The sequence below is a fragment of the Galeopterus variegatus genome, unplaced genomic scaffold (assembly GCF_000696425.1).
Source record: "Galeopterus variegatus unplaced genomic scaffold, G_variegatus-3.0.2 Scaffold51, whole genome shotgun sequence".
In the NCBI taxonomy this organism is placed as follows: Eukaryota; Metazoa; Chordata; class Mammalia; order Dermoptera; family Cynocephalidae; genus Galeopterus; species Galeopterus variegatus.
Window position 1 is genome coordinate 175,209 of NW_007726162.1, and position 23,286 is coordinate 198,494.

Sequence of the window (23,286 nt, forward strand, 5' to 3'; positions counted from 1 at the left end):
TATAAGGAATTGACTAGGGATATCCTATATGCTCTGCTTCCACTTGTAAACCTTTGCAAGCTCTGTAGCAGGACACTGTGTAATAGCAGGATACGGGATATAGACCCAGAAGCTGCATATCCTCCAGTGATTTATAATGACAGACTTTAATAAGTAATGTCCCAAGGTGATGGAGGGAAGAGCAAACAAGACACAATGGAAGATTTATCCTCCGATGTAGGTAAATGTAAGTACAAAATGGTCTAAGAAGAACTAATCATAGGGGTGGAGTGTAATGTACAAAGAGACCAGAAATTGATGAAAGACAAACAAGAAAACATCTGTCACATGTTTGCATTTCTCTGCTGTTTATGTCTCCTCTGGGGCAGGAACCATCACCTCTAGCACATTGTCTGGAGTGTAGCAAGTGCTCAATAAATGGTAATCAGACTGTCAACTGAAATGAGTATGTGACAGGTAGATCTTTACTTGGAAAAAGAATTGCAATATGTAAATCCTAGTTAGTTTCCCACAAGATTATTGACATCCCATAAATATAAAACACAGGAATAAATGTCTCTATTAAAAAAACAGAAATAAAATATTTTTTGGATTATTGGAAAAAAACCAATGAGAATCTGGAAATACACAAGTTAAAGAATCTGGTGAAAGAGCAATATAATACACAACAAAACACTCTAAAAAATATTAAAACCTTACAATATAGAGCCAAAAGGAAGACAAAAATAAAACCAAACATAATAATCTCCTTTTGGGCACTGTTCCATAAAGCTCTGTTTAGATAAGGAGAAGTGTCTGTTTTACCTTTTCATGAGACCTCGTGGGGGTAGGTTTTCTCCAGCTTGTATTTTTATAGGGTGGCATATTTTCATGACGGCTGTAGTTGGCTGGAGACTGGCATCTCTGAGGAGAATAGGACTGCATGCTTCTTTTATGATCTGGAAGAGTCAATTCACATTTAAATATGATTTTGTCTCAGATGGTCTCCCTCCGGCATGGAGTTGGTGCTGGTCCCTCCTGCCTGTGTCTGGGGTGACCTTCTGGGTCTGCACCACATCATCTCCCTCTGTGATTGAAGCCCCTCTTGCTTCAGCGTTAGTCGCTTCCCCTCTCTTTCCTAAGGGGACCCGGAGTAATCTTTCAAAATGTAACTCTGATTTTGCTACTCCCCCTGGTGAAAATCCTTCCAGGATTTTCTTTCCACCTGGAAGCAAACCTAAATGTTTTCGTTTTGTTCATAAGGCCTGGACTGGCCTGTCTCTTCTCATTTCTCCATCCTCATCCTTATCTGTTCCCCATCGTACACTCTGTTCAATTTCATGAATGTGCCAAGCTTGTTCCCAACTCAGAAAACGTCTTTTTTTTTTTAATATGAAGAATAACTTTTTAAAAAAAAAATGGAACGTCACTTTTTTAACCTGGAAGAATGACTGATAGGCAACCTATGGTTACTCACACTTGGATATTTGGCAGGTATTTCATAAAAAATGAACAAAGTGAGATTGTCGCTTCATGGAAAACAAGGGGCAGTATTCGTTGCAATTATAAAATTAGACTTTGTAAGTGCAAATTGGAATTTGGGAAAGCTTGCTTTGCCATGGTGACATAACAGCATCCCAACAGGCCGACTTTTCTTTTCTTTTGTCAATAATAGGTCGACTTTTCTAACGAGTTTGGTGATATTACTTGCAAATGTGATTTTTAAAGAATGTTTTATATTAGCATATGTTAATATTGGAATATCTGTTCAAGTCTGTGAACCATTATTTTCCAAGTGGCCAGTGCATGATGATAACAAAATTGTGCCTGGGTAAAATATTAATTCCAGTGCAAGACAGACCAATGGATTTTTAAGTAACAGAACACAAAATTTCATGATAGGGTTTTGATTTCACTTGGCATCTAAGCTTTAAGATACTACCACTTGTCAAATTTTGATATGGTATTTTCTGTATATGCTCCAACCAAAATAACATATTTCCACTGCATGCCTTTATAGTAAAAACTGATAAAAAATAATTTCATAACATTTAGACCATAAGGACAAATTGAATTTTAAGGAAGAATACCAAGCAAAGACATTTGTAAATATGTTGGTAATTTTAAGCAAGCTAACAGACCTAGACTAATGTAAAATAAAATTGACTTTAAAACTTTATTTTAAATTATAGTGAAGCAGTATGCCAAAGGTTATTACTTAAATAGGCATAACTCTATCTTTTCAACATGAATTGAAACAATAAAAACATCCCTTCGACAAGATAACAACCATTATCAGCATTTCCTGTCACTTAGTTTGTATTGCATACATAATAGTGTTCAGTGATTGTGACTTTTTCATGGTATTGTGGCAACTGATTTATTATTTTTTCAACCCTGAGTGCCTTGCTTGAATATTTAAAAAGTCCTACTTGAAAAAAGAGCGCTTGGAAACAGCTATGCTTTTGTAGTCCATTCACAGGAGTTAAATGAAACTAAACAAAACCAACAACTTTGCCATGCAATTTTCCCCTGAAGGCCTGCTTGGATCTTTGTTGAATGAAATTCTGGGCATGTAACCTGCTATAAGCATTTAATTGATTTTGTTCTAAAACAATGAAAGCAGCTAATCTTTGGAAAATTTTTCTTACATGAAATATTGAATTTGAGTTTTATAGCCCCATGAAATAGGACTTTTCTCCTTAGAGAATAGAGGAATGAGAAATAAAGAGATTGACACAGGCAAACAGAAGAACACTGGGGCCAGAACAGTGTAGGTGGTCAAAAACCCTGAAGCAGGGTAGCCTAATAAAAAAGACCTGGGTTGAAAAATCATACTGATATCAATAAGTACTACTATTTAAAAATTCTTATATGAGGAAGGGGAAGGGGAGAAACTGGATAAGGGGTGTAAAGAATAAGTATGATTTGTAACAATGAATATCTAATAAAAATAAATTTAAAAAATAATAAAAAAGATGAAAACGAGGGTCTTCATTGTTAAGACAAAAAATAATAATAAAAGTAAAAATTCTTACGTGGATAAAACTCTTAGCACAGTGCCTGATCCATACTAGCCACTCTGTAAATGCTAGCTGCCAGTGTTGCTAATATTATTAGAGAAAAATAGCTAGATCTAGACCTTTCAGTTGTTAAAATTTCAGAGTATTTTATTTTAAGCAAGTATCTCATACATTTTTATTCTAAAATTTTAATTTACTCTTACAATTAAAGAAATAATTTTATTAAAAAAAGGCATATATTTTAAAGAAAAAGAAAACATTAGCGGACAAAAACTAAAAACAAACTAAAAAGAAAACAAATCATTTATAATTCCAGACTTAGAGAATAATGCTGTTGCTGTTTTGGAGTATAACCAAACCTTTCTGGACCCTCTTCCAACACATAAAAATGTGCGTGTGTGTATATATATATCTATATATACATCCTGAGATCCATTTGCTTAGGCTCCTAATAGTTTAGCTTGAATTCATTTATCAGAAAATTGGAGCCAAGTCTGTTTCTAAAGTAGTAACTGAACTATCAAGAATAACTCATTCTTTTCTCATTTGTAAAGTAAGGATAATAATATTTGCATTCGTAGCGATGTAGATTTACTCTTGTACATGAATGCCCTCACCTGAGGCATTCAAGCCAAAACCAATAAGCTTCAGAGAGCCCATGAGACTTAGAATTCTATGAGCACAGAGGTGGTGTGTTGTTTTCTGTACACCCAATATCGCCAAGTTCTGGTGATCCAGAGATGAATTTTTACCCAATAGAAAAAATTCAAAAATTTTAAAAAGTTCAAAAAGTTGACAAAGGAATGTCAAAGGTGCTTCAGCACTGTTAGTAGAAGGGTGGGGCTGTCTTTATTCTGTATTTTTAGGGCCCAGCCCAATTTTGGGTAGACACCATGTGCTTAGTGGATGTTTGTTGGCTGAAAGAAGAATTAACATTTCCCCTGTCCATCCCAGGCTTCTTTACGCAGCCCTGCCTCCTCTGAAATGAACTGGGAACAATCTACAAGACCACAGTACAAATGATGTTCAACTGGACTCCCATCTGTGAAGGCCATCTTCTTCACTAGCACTTTTATTTCATTCTTTAATTGGTTCTTATTTTTGATTTGTGCATGATTTTGTCTGTCAAGTTAAGACTCTGGATTCCTCTCTAAGTTATAGTTCTACTTTATCATCCCTGCAGCATTAGTAAAATGCCCTTTCTGGACCCATTCAGCACCTGGACCTTCCACCTAGATGCTCCAAATCTTTCATCTTTGTACATGCAGATCTGATCATTAGGACTGTTATTTCTGACATTTGATTCCTAGGGATGGAGTCCATTGGATGAATCACAGACCTCTTTGGCCATCTTTTAATAAAAGCAGCCCTCTTCCAGGAAACTCCTATTGGCAATGTGTACATAGGGGAGATGAGTTTATCAAGCTGGTTTTCCAACCTCAGGCCCACATTGTACATGGCAGAAGGGAAATGAGAGCGTGGTGGAGGCTGTGGAAGCTGCCTTAGATCTACTGAGGTCAGCTGAGTAGGAAGAAGGAATGGGGGTGCAGGAAAGAAGGAAGGATAGAAAATGTATTAGTTGCCTACTAGGTGTCAAGCAGAGGGAGTGTGTGCATATGTATGTTATATTAATATTACTACGTGAGTTAATATTATTGTCATTTGAACATTACGGATGGTGGAGGGTGAAGCTCTATGAAGTAACTTGCGCAAGGCGATCCTCTTGTAGGAAAAGAGGCAGAATTGGGACCAAGGTCAGTAGAGCTCTCATCCTTTCCACTGTACCCCACATGTTTTGCTTCCTGCAGCCCTAAGCCCTCTTTTCTGGCTCAAGAGAGAGAGATGATGGGGCTAGACGAGAACACAGAACTTCCATGGCATATAGAGCAAAGAAAGAAAGACAAATGAACATGACAGATTTAATTTGGGCAAAATACTGTAATATGAATAGTGTCAAAACCCACCACTAACAGTAATATAATACTATATTTATATGCTGCTTTAGACCCTCTACAAATGTGGTAACCTTCTGATTTTTATTTTCACAATCAATTGGTAAGAGGGGTAAATTTTATCTTCTGCATTTCACATATTTCTCTTGAGATAAATCTATATTATACTCCATGAATTAGGAAAAACTAAGTTTGTCAGAAACAACTGCTGGAGAGGATGGGAAACAAGGGGGACTCATAAACTGTTGGTGAGACTAATTGGTGTGTGTACTTTGGAAAATACATCTAGGAAAACTAAAGACATGCAGATCCTAAGATGTAGCATTTCACTGTTAGAAAGAGATTATCATATTGTGTACATGGAAAAAAACTACAATAATGTTCCTAACACAATAATGTTTATAGCAAAATACACTAAAAACTAAGTGATCACATTAATTATGGATCAAAATTATGCCATATTAACATAGTGGAATACAGATTGAACATCTCTAATCTGAAAATCTGAAATCTGAAATGCTCCCAAACCTGAAACTTTTTGAGAACTTGACATGATGCTCAATGGAAATGCTAATTGGAGCATTTGGAATTTTGGAATTTGGAATTTGGAATGCTCAGCCAGTATGTATTTCTGCAAATATTCCCAAATCTGAAACACTTCTGGTCCCAAGCATTCTGGGTAAAGGATACTCAACCTGTACTATCTGTCAATGAAAATGAGCTAATTACATTTATACACATCAACTAAGTGACTTTGAGGTTCACAAAAATTAAGTCACAATGCAGAAATGTCACAGTATAATGACTTACATGTTTATTTATTATTCTCACTTAAAGGGCTCTTACCTCTGTGTTGAACACCGGGGTTGCTCGTCATGAATGAAGAGCTAAAGGAAATGCAAGAATTGAAAGAATGTTAGCATTTCCTTTGGTGGATAAAACTCTACTCCAAAGCAAGGTTAACGATAATGGCCTGAAGTTGCATTTATACAGCACTTTACATTTTACTGAGTACACTAAAAGAATCGTTTGTTGTGTAAGGCACTGGAAGGCTTGCCCTCCTCCTTTCTCAAAACTGGCAAATATTAGATGTGGAACAAATTGACCCCTGTAAGTTCTTTCCATGGCACTTCAGTGGGCACATGTCGTCATTTCAGTGAGCACATGTCATGATTCTTTACTTTTGGAAACCATGAGTTTAGACTTATGTTGTGGTTACAGTCACTATAGAAAATAACATTTGGCAGGTTGGGGCTCATATTCTATAGAAACTGTTTACTTATTGAAGAAGAGTCAGGCAAAGCAAGGAAGAAGAGTATAAAAATCACTTTATTCCTTCTTGAAATGTGAGTTGGGTGAGAAAACTTTGTGGAGGATTATAAGGAAATCCATAAATAAAAGGGATTATAAAAATGTAATATAAAACCATAAAAATAATGATATGCATTTCTAAACACAAAAATGATTTTACCAAGACTGTTATCAATGGCTTTACTTAGCACTTAGCTCAAATTTTCTGGATCATTTTGCATTGTGGTAAACATCTTCAGTATAAGCTCCAGGTGCTCTTACAGTTAAATCTAATTACACAGGACTTGCTGTATACCAAGGATTGTGCTATTGACTAAAGCCTCTGGGTTAATTAAATGAAATTGGACCCTTTCCTGGCACCAATAAAATCAACTGTGTATATGTGTTTTTTGTTATCTCCATGAAAGCCTGGGGTCTTACTGTTTGCTTTGTAGAAGAAAATACTGGCTGATCATCTAGTCACCACATTGTCCCAGCAACACTGGTTAGACTTCTACTGACATCCAGGCTTTTGACTCTTAAAACCAGGATCCCTGTACTAGAAGCCAGTGTACAATTTTGTTAAATGTCTGGGAAACAATAATGAAAAGCAAAATTTCTTTGCTGTCAATTTTCCAGATTTTTAGAAAATGTTGAAAGAACAGGCATAGCTTCTGAGGATATTCTAGGTCTAAAGTACACAATTTGTAAGGATAGAAGCAAAAAAGAAAGAAAAAAGAAAAAGAAAAAACACCCAAAACAACTAAAACTAAAATAAAAACGATGATCCGTTCATCCACCAAATAGGTGTTGAACACTTACTAGGTAGGTGGGATGTTCTGGGGAGGATAAAATGATTAACACATGGCCTCTGCCCTAATGAAGCTCAGGTTATGGAGGGAGGACACAGCTGTTCCATAACCATGATGTAAGGTAAAAGCCACTGTAAAGGTGTGCATAGCATAAGTTCCTGTGGTGGTAGAGCGTCACTTAACCCAGACAAAAATTCTTTGATTCTTGGAAAAGGCTTCCCAGGAGAAATGCTAACTGAGCTGAACCCTGAAGGAAGAATAGGAGAATGAATATGCTCCAGGCAGATGCGACAGCATGTGCAAAGGCTCCGAGGCCAGAAAACATGGCCTATTCTGCAAGAGACCAGAAAGTACTTCCTTCTGAGTACTTTCCTTAGAGCATAGAGATGATCAATATCATTAGATGGCTATTGCAGTAGTTGAGGCAAGTGGTGATGGCGGCTGGTCCGTGCTGAGTGCTGGGGAAATGGATGGATTCAAGACATGTTATGGAAGTACAATTTTTGGAATTGAAAATGGATTGCATAGGGCCGGCCCTGTGGCTCACTTGGGAGAGTGCGGTGCTGGTAGCGCCAAGGCCGCAGGTTCGGATCCTGTATAGGGATGGCCGGTGCACTCACTGGCTGAGCGTGGTGCAGACCACACTGTGCCGAGGGTTGCGATCCCCTTACTGGTCCAAAAAAAGAAAAAAGAAAAGAAAGAAAATGGATTGCATAGGAAATGTGAAGGTGAAAAAGAGATCTTATCATTTACTGAGGTGAGAAAGTTTGTGGGAGGATATGGTTGGTTTAGGAATGAGAGCAGAAACGAAAAGTTCAATTTTCTGCATTATGAGTGTGATGCCTATGGCTTAGCTAAAGGAAAACTGTCCACTGGGAGACTGCATATATGGGTCTGGAGCTGAGAGAGGTGGTTCGGGCAGAAGATGGAGATTTGGGAATTGTCAACATGGGGCTGACATTTGACACTAGGGATGGATATGATTGCCCTGGCCTTTAGTGATAGAAAAGAGGACCTCAGATGAACTCTGAGGAATCCTAACACTTAGAGGTCAGTTTGGGAATAAAATTTCAAAGAGTCTTATGAGAAGCAGGTAGTTAAGAGAGAAGGAAACATCAGAAGATATTGTTTAATAAATTAAACAAACAAGCTGAAATCACATCAAGCTACTACTACGGATATGAGTCCAACTGAAAAGCTCACTATCTTTCACTACAATCTTTCCATTTAGAGGATTGCATTAAGAAACAGTATTATATTGTGATACGGGGAAGAGTCTTGTACAGATCGGGTCTTAAGCAGAGGCCTAATAAGAGCTATGAAGCCACGGTCCTGATCCCCACGGGCCAAAGAGTAAGAACGAAGTTCCTCACGATGCAAAATAGAAAAACCAAGAAAGTGAGCAGGGAAAGGGAATGGGGATGGTGGCCGTGCCTCGATGTGCAGGGCCCAGCGACAGCAATGACAGCCAGCATGTGTTGGGCTCTTGCAGCATGTCTGGCTCTGCTCAAAGCTTCCAGTGTAAGAAAGTGACGTTGTCCAAGTCACACGGTTCATTGTGAAGAAGTCAGGCCGTCTGACTCCAGTAGGTCCTGCCTGACCACTATTCTGTTCTGCCACAAACATGGGGCATTCCCAGTAAATATTTATTGAGTAAATAAAAGGCAGCATTCTAGCCATGGGCAGGCACCAGAGAGAGTCAGGATTCATGTGCTGTGCTTTTAGAATAAAGTCATTATAGGCAGCGTGGGCTACTGAAAAGTGCTTGGGCTTTGAGGCTGGTCTTGACTTCAATGAAAAAGGACTCAGTCTCTCGGGTCTTTTTTTCCTCCTGGGGAATGGATACAAACTATCTCCTGGATTCAGCCTGGTTTTAAGCTAGGGTCTGATGAATGAGTAGGAGTTTTCCAAGTAGGGAGAGGAGCAGGTGTGGGGGAAGTGTTATAGCAGAGGAATAGCACATGCAAATGTCCTGCATTAAGTGACAACGTGGAAGCTGGGGCATCTGATGAGGCTGCCTGCGGAGAGTGAGGCAACAGTGGCGTGAACAAAGATTGGCTCCCACTGGCCTGAGTGGGATCACGAAGGCCTGATAGCACTAGTTTTGGAGGACCTGGCTTTTGCTCGAAGGAAGCCACTACTAACTTAAAGTGACCTTGCTCGGTGAATTACCTGCCTGAGCTTTAGCTCCTTCAGTTCTTCAGATGGGTTAACAGTTGTCATAGTAACCCGATCAAGCGGATATTTAATCAGATAATGTCACTTTCAGCACCTGGCCATCTATAAAATGCTGCTCAAAATTAACTATAAGCTTTGGTGTGGTCATCAACTGAGAATAGTTAGAAACAATGAACTTTTTCCTCCCAAATTGATTAGCATCTATTCCAGTTAATCCTATCCAGTTAATATTCAATTTTTAAAGTCCCCCAAACTTCTCTAACACTCAATCAATCACTTATAAGTTGCAGAAAGAGCCACATTACTCATATTAGACTCAACAACTGCTGTGAGTCACAAGTTTCCCTTGGTCTTCATCATCAGGCTTCAGAAACAAAGACCAAGGATTTTTCCTGTTTCTCAGGAAGTCCTGGTGATCATTATCTGAGACAGCATATGGCCCAGACCCCGGGCTGGAATTCCTGGCTCCTTACCTGGTCATGGCAAGTGGAATGTCTTGAGTATTTTGGTTTTGTGACAGGTGAGATGATTCAGGCTTCATCTGGTGATAAGGAACTGTGTGAAGGAGTGACATAATTTAGTCAGGTTACAAGAGAAAGATGATCAAGGGCCATTAGAAGTCCACTGAAGTACTATAATTTCATCCAAGTAATCTCTGATTATCAGGAAGAGGCTGTCGGTGGTCGGTGGAAACTGTAACCCACGTGTTCTACGACTGTCCAGGTTCCTGAGAATGACTTCTCCCTGAGGCTGTAAAAACTGCTTTCAACATTTACAGTCTTGAACACATCACTGAACTTTCCAGAAATACAGAATATTACTCTGGAAGGCATTTTAGGGATTATTCTAGACCAGCTAATTTAAAAAATTTTTTAGCTTCATTCTTATTCATTCGTACCATTCAATAAATATTTACTGAACACCTACTACAGGACTATCTCTGCCAGAATCTGGGGACACAGTGGAGAAGAAGGCAGACATGGTCCATACATTCTAATAAAAGGACACAGAACATAAGCATGCAAGAAGATTGATAAGAACATTTTAGACTGTAAAAGTGATATAAAGAAAATAAAGTGCTACTCTGAGATGCAGAGTGATTTATGTGTGGCTGAGGAAGGCCTTTCTGAGAGATGACATCGGAGCTGAGATCCCAACGAGGAGGAAGTTAAGCCACAGAACTGTTCTGGATGATGCAGGAGAGCACAGGGCTGGCCCATGCCACCTGCGTTCTCCTACCCTCCTGTGATAGGGCAGGGGGGCCCCAGGATTCTGATGCCAACCAGCAGTTCCCAGCCAGTTACAACCACAAATACATTTTCTCCATTCTTTTCCCTTGATCATCAAGTTTGAAAAGTTCTGCCAACCATACAAACTGGAGTTACTTAGTAATTACACATGCCATTGTCGTCACTGGTTTTTATTTCCTTTTCATCATGGGTAGATTTTAACCAGCTGTTCAGTATTACCAAGGGCACATAATAATACTATGTTATCAAATCCCATAAAACACTGTCTCAGTTGTGGTCATAAGTAATAAAGAAAAGACTGACATGTCTGAATTTTGGGTGTTACTCTGTGCTCTGTCCAAGATTGATCACTAACTGGACACCTTTGATTGGAAGACTGTGATTACTTGAAATGTGAGCCAGTGACTGGTCCATTAATCATTCATCCCATAAAATCATTTCATGTCATTTACCCACACTATCTGCTCCTCTTGAACTGAACAATGTCACATTGTTGCATTGATAATCACTGAAGCTGATGCAACACCACTGAACGTTTTACTTAGGATGTTGACCTTTATTGTGGGAAAGGGCATGATTTTCATTAGGCTTTAAAATTATTTAGAATTGCCAGCTAACCCCCACTCCTCCACCAGCGACCCTTGGGAATTCAAAAACCCATATTAGCCCCTCTTTAAGTTTAACTTCCTCAATATATAGAGAAGAGCAGACTTGAGACCCACAAAGAAAATGCAACTTGACCAAAACCACACAGTGAGTTGGTGGCAGGCCTCTGAGGTCCTGACCCAGTGTTGCTAGGTGAGCTATGCCGTCTCTTACCAAGTCTTTTGACTCTGGACATAATTCATCATTCTAAGTGGATGGAGAACAGTATTTCAGAGGTAGATGTGAAAGTACTACCTGTGTAGCATCCTGCTGTTTAGGATTTGAGTGAGTGTTGGATTGCATGCTTCTATGACAATGACACCAACAGCGTGCACATGTGTATGTGTGTGTGCATGTTCATGGGTGACATCAGAGGCAAAAAGACACCAAGAGCTTTTCGGGAGCAGTGGGTCAATGATGTCTTTTTCAAGGTGGTAGGGGGTGACGGTGTGTCTCCTTTCAATCAGTAGCCTGTGGCTAAAGAAAGACCTCTGGCCCATCCCTGATTTAAGTCACCTTGTTTAGACTAAAGGACTCTGGAATGGACTATGTGGTCCTGAATCAGGAGCACAGCATCATGCACACACACACCCATACATCCCAGGCTTCAACGCAATCAATCCTTTAAAATGATGACTAGCACTATGGATCTAGAAACAGAGCTTATTCCAGTGGCATTAGAATGGTAAGAAGACATGTAAAAAATTCACCTTTTTCTGCTCCAAGGACCTGTATTGAATAAGAAAAAAATAATAATGTTGAATAACTTCTGGTGATACAGAATTTAATAGAGGGCTATGTGTGTTTTTGGAGTATTTAGTAGAGATTAGGCAAAATTTTTGTTAGTATAGATTTTTTAAAAACCTACACACAATTCTCCAAAAGACCTAAGCAAAAATCAAACTTTTATACTGTTTATGTGATGTAACAGACAAGTATATAGTCTGCAGATTGGACTATAAATTGCTTTGGCTCTTCTGGGAAGCAATTCGACCATAGTTATCAAGAACCTTAGAAATACTTATTCTTACCCCAGTAATTCCATCGATGAGACTCTTTTTCTAAGAAACATCATGAAATCTGGACCAATTTCTTTTCAAAGACATTTAGCACATCATTATTTAGAATTTCAAGTCATTGGAAAAAATCTACATGCCCAGATAAGTGAGACTTATTAAGTTGACTTTGGTGCTATATTTGCCCATTGCAAGTATTTATGTAGAGAATGGAACAGATTATACTATAAATATGCCTCAAAGTTACATGAAAAGTTCAGGATAAAAACTGGGCCCATAATGTATGTACATGCTGGTATGTTTCATGTGTATGCATGTGTGTGTGCATATGCAGAAAAAAGGATTTGAAGTAATATGATAAAATATTAATAGAGATTGTGTTTAAGTGATGAGACTAATTTTTTCTTTATAGTTGTTCTAAAATTTTTATTTTATAAAGTGAACATAAAAATATTCACATTATTCTTTTTAAACACAGTCATTTATCTTCTCAAACATTTCATTCTTCATTATGAGAAACTACATGCTTATTAGACTTGCATCCTTGGGTCCCACTCAAGGGTAGAGTCCCTCGAAGAAGCAAAAAGCCTTACAGTGTTTGCTGAAGTGCCTATTTAACTGCAAATAATTTTATGAAGTCCGTCTCATACACTGTATCAGCTGGGGAAGACCTCAGGTATCATCTAGATAAAAACTTTAACCTGGGGGTGGAGGAGGTCATTGAATGGCCCCATGAATCTTATGAAAGAGAAAGCTAAATGTCTTTTTGTTCTCTACAAATACAGGTATTCTTTCCTGGGGTTAGGAGGGTTTATTATATTTTTCATCAAATTATCAAAGGTGTCTGAAGTCCATGAAATGTTGCAAACCATTGATTTACAGATGAGGTCCAGAGAGGTGATGCCATTACCTGGTTCCCACATTATCTTGTGGTGAAGCTGACCCTGAGCCTAGCTCTCCTGACTCCCATTTGCTTCAAAGGTGAGAAACCTTTAGCAACAATTGCTTGGAGAGGCATCGTATGTCTTGTCTGAAGCTAGCCCATAGACAAGGCCTTTTGTTTCAAAGACCTTGCATCCCCCAGGTTTCTGGAAAGAGGACGTATGTTTCATTATGAATAGCAAATCAAAGCAAATCTATAGGCTAAGTAGAAAGGGTAATGAATCCATTCTAATGCGTGGTTTGAAAGTCTCCCCACTGAGTCTTCCTCAGGACTTTGAACCTGGCAGTTCAAAGTGCTCAATCGGAGGCAGCAGCAGTTCTCAGGCTTGTCAAAGGAGCGGGAGGCAGAGCTGTAAATACTGCAGAGAAGCCTCTGGAAGAGCACTTGTTTTATTTCATTGAGACCCCGTCAATTTTTGGCTTGAGGGCTCTGAATTTAAAATCAAATGCAATTAGAAAAGTGCGGTGAACTCTCTCTAGTTTTTCTACCTTAACTTTTTTATTGTTAGAAAAGAAACATATTCAAGTTAAATAGTAATGCCTCCTTTATCATCTCCCTCGGTCCCTCCCTTTCCTCCTCCCTCCCTCCCCCTTCCCTCTCTCCCTCCCCCTCCCTCCCTCCCTCCCTCCTTATTATTTTAGCTCAGAGGTGTCTCTGTATTTTTAAGGCATAGCATCACGGCTGTGGGGAGTAGACCTGGACTTCGGGGTATAGGAGACTGGCCCTATCTTCAGCCAGCTATGGGAACTTTGACAAGTTTCCCACCTTTTTGAGTCTTTATTTTGCTCTTAGGACTTTGTGAGGAGGAGATGAGACCGTGAGTCTCTACTTTCTTTTGAAACTATGAAGTGCCATGTGAATTTGAGTTAGAGCAGGTAGCACATCACTTCTGCTGGAGCAGATTCTAGTCCACAATATAAAATTCAAGCACTTAACACACACACAAGCATGGCATTTGCCCTTTGGGCTTTTGTAATGAAGAAACAGCCTTGAATCTCAGCCAGGCAAACAATGGGGAAAAGACAAGGAGCGCAGATATGTTTTCCCACTAGACCTTGTTGTTCTTTAGATGATATTGACTCCTAGCAGAATGCCAACGAATGTTGCAAAGAGAACTAACCGTCCTGCACACTCCCTGCTGTCTAAAGCTGCCCCCCCCATTTTATTCTTTCTTGTGAGTGATTGGAAGGCATGTTGTCCCCTCAGACTGGCCAGTGAGTCATGGACTTGATGTCCACTTGAGTGGCAGCCAACTACTACTTGAGACACAAAAGCCCCACCCACAGGAAGAAAGGGGTGGAGTCCTGGGTTCTGGCACCTTAGATGTGTAGATTCCCCCAGCAGCTGAGCATCACCCCCACCCTGCTCCTTCCTGGTGGCTTTCAGGAGGTCCAAGAACTCCCAGAAGAGCGTGAGCCTGGTGAAGTCGTCTGCGGAACCAGAGCTGTTCCGTTCTTCCAGAAGTTATGTCTGTTATCCTTCTTGACATGATTGTCTTGTGGATTAGAGGGATTAGAGGTAATAAATGTCTTGTTTGAGTGGCAAGCTAGAAATGCCACTTTTGATTTTAGCAGTCTCATAAAGCCAACAAATAAAAAAGAAAGAAAGAAAAGAAACCAACCTCTGTGGTCTGGATGTAAGAGCATAGGTCAAATACGAAGACAAGAATTGAATCCCTTGGAATCTATTGTGCGTGAGGTGAGGCCATTGGTGGTGTTGGACAGAGACTTTTTGTCGGTCGCCAGTTCACCCACCATCTTCTTGAGGAATCTTCCCTTTTCGGGAAGTGAACACCCTGAGAAGTTCTGCGATAGCTTCATCTCATGTGCCTTTCATGCCATTTGTTGAATTTCTGCCAGTCACTTGGCTGACTGTGCATTTACTTTGACTTGCTTTGACTTTATCACAAAAACTTTGCAAAGAATTGTACCCATCCCTATTTTATGGCTGAGGGGACAGAAAGCGAGGCAGTGGGGGCACCTGCCGAAGTTCATAAAACTAGTAGGTGGTGAACAGGATTCAAACCCGGGTCTGTGTGACTCTGAATCTTGTATCCCTTCTACTCTGCACTCCTGTCTTTCCTGTGAAGAACAGACTCAATGTCAATTGTAGAAAACAATTTCCAACATTTTATTCCTGAAATGCTGGACATTGGAAGCTGTCAGTGGAGGCTTTGTGACTTTCATGTGGGACTAACACGGTCTTCACTGCACCAGTGAACACTGAATGGAGGTGGTGGAAGGTAAGATCTTGGCTTAAAATCTGGATCTTAAGTTGTTTTTAGTTTTCTCACCTTTAAAATAAGGATAATAATGCATTCTGAGCGTTCTATTGTGAGAATTAAGTGTGATAAAGTATCTGAAGCAAATAGAATCTTGCCCATCATAGACAATGCACAAACATCCCCTTCCTTGTTTCTCAGGACAAAATTGCTACTTACCTCACTTAATTCCTTTAAGCTCATCTGTCTGCAAGAAAAAGAAACACAATGTTACATACAATATAGTTCCTAACGACCAAGATAAAATCATTCTGAGCCCTTGCAAACCTTTGGTTACATTTTCATTGCCAGATTAACAGCCAGTAGTCCAGTGAGATATTTATCACTGTTGCATAAAACTAAAGCCAGGTTATTTTTCTCATAATTTTCTGAAGAAAAGAAGTTACGAATGAGTATGAAAGGTGGTGATAGAAGGGACATTAATAAACTTGCCTCTCATTTTAGGAGAATTTAAATGACATCGTCATTCCTCCTGGACATTTCACTTTCCATGTCAAGTTTCATTAGCACAGTCAGACTTATTATTAACTTGTTTTTAAAGCTCTTATTTCTTGCCATGAGAAAATGTAAAGAGATTTAAATATGAAGCTGGCAGGTACAATGGGATCCTAGGAAAGTGTGTGTAAAAGAAAGGATGCTGATAATAAAAGAAGATCTGAGACAGGAAAACCAAACCAAACCAAACCTTGAAACTGAATAGTGGGGAAAGAATTCAACATGAAATATGATAATGTGGATGTGGACAGGTCTCAGAATAAATGCTAAGCCTTTCATTATATTGACAAGTCAATTAACTCCTCTAAACCTCATTTTTTCTCATCTGCAAAACGGCAACAAGAAGTATTCATCTTGGAGGGTTATGGTGAGAATTGCTAGAGATAAAAATGAAAATGCTGAGCACTCAGTGGGCACCACTGTTAGAACGTCATCAAAGTCAGATAAGGAAACTCTGGAGGAAGTGGGGTGAGGGTGCACATTTCATCTACTCAAGTTTGTTGAAGAAAAGACTGGAACTGAAGAATGCCAGAGATTAAGACTGCAACACGAACCTCAGTTGAAGGCTGTTGATCTAGAGTTTTAAGGGTCTGTCTGGATCAGGCAGGATGATCCCAGAAGCTTATGCCACTCAGACAATGTATCCTGGTCTCTGATCTCCATGCAATAGGCAACTGAACCAGGGTTCCACAGTTTTTAACCTTTTACAGTCCATCCGAGATAATACATTTATACCTCCTCTTCCCCTTTTAGCTGGGCAAGTGAGACGACAATGAGATATAATTAGAGGGAATGAAGTAGAACAAACACCCAGAGTATTAATTATTTGAAGGTTAAATTGAGGCTAATCTCAGTGTGTTTAAAGTTTAAGAGACTCTGGTGTACAGGAGATACTGCAAGATTAGCTGTGTGGCTTCCATATAAATGTACAATTAATTTGAGACTTGTGGCTTTAAGTTACCAGAGTCAAGACATGTTCGACTTCATTTGTAAAGAGTTTAAACTGTTTAAGAGAACTTGAATGTTTCTATATTTATACATTCATTAGATTTACAAAAATTGTTCAAGAAAGTTTTACTGGCTAGGATTTAAACCTGCCTGTCAGCATTAGAAGTATTTTAAAATCTAATATGTTAAATGTATAAAAGTATTTCAAATGTTTAAGGAGTTGTAACTGAGTTTGAAAAATAAGCCTATTCTTTTTTTTTGTTTTTTTGTCTTTTTCGTGACTGGTAAGGGAATTGCAACCCTTGGCTTGGTGTCACTTGCACCGCGCTCAGCCAGTGAGCGCACTGGCCATTTCGAACCCGCGGCGGGAGCGTCGCTGCGCTCCCAGTGCTGCACTCTCCCGAGTGTGCCACGGGGCCGGCCCCCAAATAAGCCTATTCTTAACCTATCTAACTCGAGTTAGTAAAACATCTGTTGCAGAACAGGTAGAGTGATTATCTTTTTGTTTAGATAAAAATCACTTGATTTATGAATCAAGCAATATGCTTTATAGATTGAAGTTCGAGGCTTCAAGAAAGCTAGGTTTTGGAATTTGTAATCTTAATAAATTCAATTTTAAGTGAAAACCCAGGTGATTGTAAGAAGTCCTTTCTGTGCAGAGAAGGTTCAGGAACTCTGTTCTCCTTATGTTCAAGTCCCCCCTACAGTACCACATTGCCTCTTCAAGGACATCTTTGAACTTGTAAGTTTGACCACATCTGTCTGCTGGAGATGGCCAATAAAACATGGCCATTAATTGTGTAGAAAAACCTTTTTTCTGCACTTGGTATAAATTTAAGGATATTACCCTTTATCATCAATATAGGCCTTCTTGGGCATCCCTTTGTTTTTGTCTTAGTTTTAAATGAATTGGGTTTGAATTCTTGCTTTGTTGTCTACGGGCTCTGTCCCCTTTAATAAGTTAAATTTTTTTCTCTGAAGCATAGTTTTTCCACCTGTAAAATGGATAAATCCAGACAGTAATAAAGAGGACTGTTGAAATTTCTAAATGAAACAAAGATAAAAGAAAGGTATTTGGAATGAAATAACATTTTACATCTGCAGAACACTTTGATGCTCACACATCTTTTTAAATTAAACTTTTTGTCAGATGTGTATTTTGCAAATATTTTCTCCCACTCTGTTGGTTGTCTTTTAGCTCTGTTAATTGTTTCTTTTGCTGTGCAAAAGCTTTTTAGTTTGATATAGTCCCATTTGTTTATTTTTCCTTTGGTTGCCCGTGCTTTTGGGGTCATATTCATGAAGTCTGTGCCCAGCCCTATTTGCTGAAGGGTTTCTCCTATATTTTCTTTAATAAGTTTTATTGTTTCGGGGTGTATATTTAAATCCTTAATCCATTTTGAGTTGATTTTAGTACAAGGTGAGAGATATGGGTCTAGTTTCAATCTCCTGCAAATGGATAACCAGTTATCCCAGCACCCTTTGCTGAAGAGGGAGTCCCGACCCCAGTGAATAGACTTGATGCCTTTGTCGAAGATCAAATGGCAGTAAGTACGTGGGTTGATTTCTGGGTGCTCTATTCTATTCCATTGATCAGTGTCTCTGTTTTTATACCAGTACCATGCTGTTTTGGTTACTATGGCTTTGTAGTATAGTTTAAAGTCAGGTAGAGTAATACCTCCAGCTTTATTTTTTTTGCTCAGCGTTGCTTTGGCTATTCATGGTCTTTTGTTATTCCAGATAAATAACTGTATAGTTCTTTCCATTTCTGTGAGAAATGTCATAGGAATTTTGATGGGGATTGCATTAAATTTGTAGATAACTTTGGGTAGTATAGTCATTTAGGAAAAAACTTCCTCTTAACTAGAGAATTATTTACATTTCCAAGTGATTGAGAGGAAGATTTAACAACCTCTACTTTTTTTTTTTTTGAAGCTCTTACAACGAGAAAATGGAGGGGACACATCTGGGTGGGAGGGGGAGAGGGAGGAGGGAGGGAAGGGGGGGGGATGGGACACAATAACTAACTACATTGTATATTGACAAAATAAAAATAAAAATAAATTAAAAAAGTAAAAAATAAATAAATAAATAAATTAAACTTTTTATTCTGGGATAATTAGAGATTCCCATGCAGTTGTAAGAAATAGCACAGAGAGTTCCCATGTACCCTCTACCCAATTTCCCCCAATAGCAACATCTTGCAAAACTATAATAATGATAAAATTCACACTTTAAAATCTATAAATGTGAATTTGTATTATACCTTGCCTCTTTTTAAGGACCACCGTACCTTTCTCAGTACCTATATTTTTTTACTTCCCAAATCATCAGAGTATATATTTTTTTGTCACTAAGATTGCTTGAATTGATTGTGATGCCAGCATGGCTGGTTGAAAAGGGAAAGCCATAGTTAAGCCTTAGTTAGACAAATGGGTGTTTTTTTTTTTTGTTTGTTTTTTTAGATATCAGATGCTTTTCTTAAATTATATTTTGGCTGAATCTTGCATCTCGGGCCATTGAGTTTACTGAAGCTTAGTGGGCATATTATGTGCAATGCATACTTTGTATTTCCACATTCTCATCAGTAAATTGTGGATAATAATATCGCTTTCCTCACAGCACTGTTGTAGAACAGAATGTGCCAAACTCACAAAAAGACTCCAAACTGAGCCTGATTTGTAGTCAGAACTCAGAAAATGTTGACTACTCCTATTGTTACTCAGGATGATTTTATCTGGTGTATGGTCTGTGGTATTAAAATTGCAATACATACGTAGCTGGAAAGTTAGTTCCTTTTTAATTCTCTTTCAGATTACGTTAAGGAGAGAGTCTGAATGTGGTGGTTAGTGTATCTTAAACACCACTCTAACATTTTCTTATTTTTTCCTTGTATCAGAGAGAAAATTCCCCAGGCTTAAAGTTTTGGTCTGAAATTGTCTGTATTGAAGTTATTTATGGTAATGTATGTCTTTCTTTTCAGTAAATTTATTTAAGTAAAAAAAAAAAAATGAGCTGAGCAAAAACATATTAAAGACATGAATACTGTAAAAATCATAACAATGCTACATAAATGGTTGAGAATGTCCAAATGACATTCCCCAGACTTCAAAGTTGTCTTCTAGTTTTGAGTCAATGAATGATCTACATGACATTTTTCTTCGATTTGCTTCGATTCGGCGATTGTTTTGTGAAGCCAAGACTTAGCTTTAAAAAGAAGAATGGTGGAGCTGGCAGAGACAAATGTGGCTGAAACACAGCAACTGGAACCACAGCCGCCATCCAGGGTGAGCACAGCCACTGCCAAGGGCTGCAGCTGCCGCTGCCTGCAGTTGATGGAGCTGATTGCCAGATGAAGATCACAGCCTCCACGTCAGGGAGGGCCGTTCACCTCACAAGCCTTACTAGCCCCTGGCAGAAAGGCAGTGGGCACTCTTCTGCAGGGGTGCCCACGGAAGCTCAGTTCTCCAATGTTCCTTCTGTTTTCAGAGCAATAGCCTCATGAGGAATCTGACTATCCATGCAGGATGCACCAAGAGTGAATTTGGAAGCACGGCTCTCTTCCTAAAGCAATACTCTCTTATTTGTGGTGGTATTCCCAGCGTCTCCTACAGGGCTTGGCATGTTTTTGCCCCCTCGACAGTCATATACTAATCCTGTGACTTTGACTGAGTGACCTAACTTCTCTGAACCTTAGAGACATCTGGTCCCCAATGGGTAGGGAAATCATATTAACTGAGCACCATGTGTACCCACCAGGGTGGGTACTGTGCCCTTCTGAGCCTTAGAAAACCATAGGTTATGGGGCTGCTGGAAAGATTCAACATGATACAATGTAATTACACCCTGGAGATGTTTGCAGTGAAGAGATCCAGCATAATTCTCATCACATCTAAAATGATTAACATTAGCTGTAACTACAGAAACCCAGAGATACAAAATGCCAACTTCTAAAGACATTAACACCACTAAGATGGCAGCAGATGGTGACACAACAGGTTGGTGTGATCAGGGCCGTATCTGGCGGTCCAGGGAACACTGTGTTAGACACTGGAAACTTGGGCAAACTTCAGGGGCCTTTGAAGTGTTCATAGCAGATGTGCTCCCAGAACCTGGTTCTCTCCGTGTTCTCAGCCCGGCTGCACATTCAGTTCACCTGGGAGAGCTTTAAAAATACTGATGCCAGGTCCCACTTTGGAGCAATTAAAACAGACACTGGGGATATTACTCTTTAAAAGGCTTTCTAGTTATTTTCATGTAAAGTCAGGATGAGAAACACTGCACTGGAATAGATAGCTTTTATTTCAAGAAAAAACGGGGTTAGGTGTCTAATTCTGCTGGCTACAGACAGGAGGTGCCTGGTAAATGCTTGCCTTTTCTTTCTTCTTCCTTCCTCCCCCTTCCTTCCCTTCCTGCCTTCCTTCTGTCCGTCTTTCTTGTGCTGTGACAGACGTCATTATCCTAGGCACCTTATAGAAATGGCATACCTCCTCATTACAATTCTATCACACGGGGAGTGTTGCCTTCTTTTTCTAACTCAGGAAATCAGGACTCAGAACTGTTCAAGAGTTTCCTGAAACTGTACAGCCATACGTGGCTCAACTGAGATCCAAACCCAGTTCTGTTGCGTCCCAGGATTTTGTAGTTTCCAGCATGAAGAAACAGAAAGAAGATACAAATCTTTACTCTGCATTTAACAACGTCATCTCCTCTGATATGTTATTGGTCCTATTTTCTACTTCCTTACTTCTCTGCAGTTTGACCGGGTCTTAACAAGATAGGCCATTCGATCGGGACTTTAGGGACGGGGCATTTCATATTCCCAGTTCTGATGACACCACTTCATGGGTCTGATGGTCTATTATTATTATTGTGTCGCCTCCCAGTCCCTCACTCTTTGAAAATGGAAATCAAAACAGCACAAATCTGGTGACTCCTAGGCTGCTGAGGTTCTTTGGAAGCTGCAGAAGGAAATACATATTTATTGAGCATCTACGACATGTCAGGCACTGGCCAGGAAACAAAGATGCTGAAATGAGCTAGTTTCTCCTTTTGGGGTGAAAGAGCCAGATTTGCATCTCAGTATATTATACAGGGTGACAAAGGCACCACGGTAAAAAGAGTGTAGTAAGTGTTGGTTATGAACATGTGCCGGCTTGGCACTGTCACGCACTTTATGGGAATCATCTTGTTTAATTCGCACATTAGCCCATGAGGGAGGTGGTAGGTACTGATATTATCCTTACTTTACTGCTGAGAAAAACTTTGGGCTCAGAAAAGGCCAGAATTTTGCTGGGAATTCTAAGGCAGAGTTTCTCAGCCTCCACACTATTAACCTTTGAGCCTCCTTAATCTTTGTGGTGGGGCTCTCCTGTGCCGTGTAGGATGCTTTCGGCATCCCTGGCCTCTACTCTCTAGGTGCCAGGAGCATCCCTCACCTGAGCTGTCACAACGAGAAATGGCTCCAGGCATTGCTAACTGTCCCCTCGGAGGGAGGGGGCAAAGTCACCCCCAGTCGAGAAGCCTGCCCGAAATCTGCCAGTTCACAAGAAGTAGAGTCTAAATTTCAGTTTGAATCCAGACTTGAGAACCTTCCAACCCCAACGTTCCTTCCCAAGGCGTGTGCTGGTCGAGAGGGGGACAGACCAGGGAGGACATTCCCTGGCAGAGAGGAGGGAGAGCGTGCTTCTCAGAAGATGTACATTTGTGTGTGAGGCTGTAAAGGATGGAAAGATGAAGACATTCACCAGACAGTGTAGAGGGAGAAATGGCATTTTAGGCCATTTGATGTCCACCATCAGAGCCGTGATGAATGGGTTTCCCGTAGAACCTCAAAATGAGCCTGGTTTCCTGAATTTTCGTATCCATGAGAAATGCTTCCTGACTAAATAATGCCTGCACCCCGACCTGCTGGCTCCAGCTTGCATCAGGAAAGCACCATTCATTCTGAATAAGAAGGAAATGCTAATCTCTGCTCTGACTTCCAAAATAAGGTGATTTTGGAGATTCAATCTTTCTTGGGGTAAAAACAAATGCTCATTCGAGTTAGTCACATTTTGTGTTTACAGCTGGCTTCCAAATGTCCCACACGTTAAGGAGTGGGGATTCGTCATCAGCCCAATACCAGAGGGTTGCCTGTTAAATATTTATTTGTCAGCAAAGCAATAATGTTTTTGACAAAAGGGTTCTGAAGCATGGCTATATTTCTTCAGCCTGGGTGATGGGAAGCTGAGGATGATATTGATCCTAGAAAAATCTGAACCCTTTTTCATTTTTTATATAATGTCCTGATTCTCTTTTATGGCATTTAACATTTTCTTTAGTAACTACTTCAGGCCTCAAGTGAGCAATTCTTTCAATAACTCAGTTTATTACAAAGAAGCTGTATTTTCTGTAAAGAATCAAACCACAGGTTTCTTTTTTTTTTTTTTTTGTCTTTTTCCGTGTCCGGCAATGGATCACAACCCTCAGTGT

The 23,286-nt window shown here is 39.6% G+C and overlaps 1 protein-coding gene across 1 annotated transcript in view; it reads right to left on the minus strand.

Moving 5' to 3' along the window:
* CLNK (cytokine-dependent hematopoietic cell linker) overlaps positions 1-23,286 on the minus strand; it is a 96,795-nt gene that overhangs the window by 17,087 nt on the left and 56,422 nt on the right. Inside the window, exons 9-13 of the mRNA XM_008573224.1 lie at positions 15,529-15,556; positions 11,840-11,858; positions 9,708-9,789; positions 5,801-5,841; positions 805-938 (exon numbers count right to left, since the gene is read on the minus strand). Coding sequence (XP_008571446.1) covers positions 805-938; positions 5,801-5,841; positions 9,708-9,789; positions 11,840-11,858; positions 15,529-15,556 — 304 coding nt within the window. The remainder of the gene's footprint in view (positions 1-804; positions 939-5,800; positions 5,842-9,707; positions 9,790-11,839; positions 11,859-15,528; positions 15,557-23,286) is intronic.